This window comes from Fragaria vesca, unplaced genomic scaffold (assembly GCF_000184155.1).
Source record: "Fragaria vesca subsp. vesca unplaced genomic scaffold, FraVesHawaii_1.0 scf0511106, whole genome shotgun sequence".
NCBI lineage: Eukaryota > Viridiplantae > Streptophyta > Magnoliopsida > Rosales > Rosaceae > Fragaria > Fragaria vesca.
Genome location: NW_004441569.1, coordinates 1 through 2,009, shown reverse-complemented (window position 1 = coordinate 2,009; position 2,009 = coordinate 1). Strand labels below are relative to the sequence as shown.

At 34.8% G+C, this 2,009-nt stretch overlaps 1 protein-coding gene across 1 annotated transcript; it reads left to right on the top strand.

The window, feature by feature from the left end:
- Nucleotides 1-73: 73 nt before the first annotated feature.
- Nucleotides 74-442, top strand: LOC101291004 (wall-associated receptor kinase 3-like). The gene has a single exon (XM_004309289.1). It carries the CDS (start codon nucleotides 74-76, stop codon nucleotides 440-442), a length of 369 nt encoding a protein of 122 aa, XP_004309337.1.
- The last annotated feature ends 1,567 nt before the right edge of the window (nucleotides 443-2,009 follow it).

Genomic DNA, 2,009 nt, shown 5'->3' with positions numbered 1-2,009 from the left:
CCTAGTGGAGCTACTTACAAGCAAAGTGGCACTTTCTAATGATAGATGCTTAACAAGCATCTTTGTTTCTTGCATGGATGAAGATTGCTTAAAAGAAATTCTGGATGATGCCATAGTGAATGAGGGAAACATTGAGACAGCAGTAAGCGTGGCCAATCTCGCAAAAAGATGTTTGAGGTTAAAAGGGGAGGAAAGGCCTACCATGAAAGAAGTTGCCATGGAGCTAGAGGGAATGGCAATTATGGCAAAGCATCCGTGGGGAAAGAATGCTAAATTCTGTCCGGAAGAGAATGAGTACCTACTTGGGTCACCTACTTCAGACAGTTATGACATGGATGCTAGAGGAGGTGATCACAATTCCAGTGGTTTAACTATTGGTACGACAACTGGGTATGACAGCATGCAAATCCAGATGTTGATGCCACATGGTAATGGACGATAGTTGGTTGGCTTGTCCCTTATGACTTATACAAGGGAGGATGCCCGCGTCTAGCCGCGGGTTTTTCATGGCACTTCAAGCTATGTTTCTATGTTAACTATGATGCAATGTATGATAAACACCTTAAAAAAAAACAAAAAAAAAACTATCACTGAAATATGAGCGAGTTTTTTTGCAAAAGAGAATTTGAAAGTTACTCCGTTGTTAAATGTACTTGATATGACAATACATTACTCTACAGTTTAAAGAATTGTACATTACATTCCTCTTCTATTTGTACATAAAAACTTTCAGAAATTGCTTTCAATTGCTAAAAATAGTTGTGCCACATGTTGGGAGTCTGATCCGGAGTCGTTTACAAAAGTACGCTCTTGAATGAATCAGTATTTCACCAAAACCTCCAGGCAGTCATTAATGATCCGCTTATACTTTCATGTCAACTGTCCTCGAGTATCTTCAAATTGTTGGAAGAATTTTTGCCTTGAGTTGCCATAAAAGGTCATAAATGAAATTCACATAACAGCTGATAAATAACTGTGAATATAAACTGCCAAAAATAAACTACAAAGATCTATTTTGTTTATTTTCTTATGCTATCTAAGTTTTGTATTTAGGGGGCAACAGAACTTATTGTACTTCTTATATTTGCATTTTCAGCTGATGTATCTTCATGAGTTGGAGTTATTTCAATGTGATCAACACTTTCCTCATTCATTCATATCAGGAACGAACACTGGTGTATGAAGCTGTAACAGCAAACCCAAGAAAATAGCAGAGGGTATTAGGTAAAGATACAAAGTGAACAAATCAACACTGACAATCTCCTTACGGCCTAAGATTTTAGCAAGCAGCAGGAATTGTTTGTTCTTGTTTTTGTGGCTATAACTAATATAGCATCTTATCTCATCAATAACTTGGAAAACTGATAATTTACACCATCTTGCACTGCAAAATTCATTCCAAGTTGGAAGGATCGTGATTAATTTTTAAATGTCTCAACAATTAAATGCCTAAATAGATCATGTCATGCTAAACTGATTGTACATATATTGGAAAAGCAACAGTGTTGTAAGTTGTGTAAAACAATACTTAGTAGTAAACTGTGGTAACTGAAGATAGCTTAATTAGTTGGCTATAATTGATTGATGTTCGATAAAGAGGCACTGACAGTGCAATATTTAATCAGCTCAACAATGAAACCTCCTGTAACAAACTCCTTTGCTATATTTTTTGAGGTATGAGTAAGCTTGGCACCTGAAATATAATTGAATCAATAAATAAAAAAGTACGCTTCTCTATAGATTACTTTAGATATATAATTGATATCTTCAAGAATACATCCTATTTTTCTGGTTTTGTAATCAATTTTCATCTTCCATGAATACAATCACCAAAGATGATAATAAAGAATCCGAATTGATATTGAAGGATTAACAGAAAGAAGTAAACTATGTTATAAACATGCCGACATTTTGTTTCAATGAATTCTCAGTCAGAAACTATGTTACAATCAAGCCTTTACAGGAATAGTTGAATACACGTCTCAAATTCTATTAAAATTTCTATATGC

Excerpts from the sequence above, each read along its gene's own strand:
- LOC101291004 (XM_004309289.1), top strand. The coding sequence starts at position 74 with ATGGATGAAGATTGCTTAAAAGAAATTCTGGATGATGCCATAGTGAAT.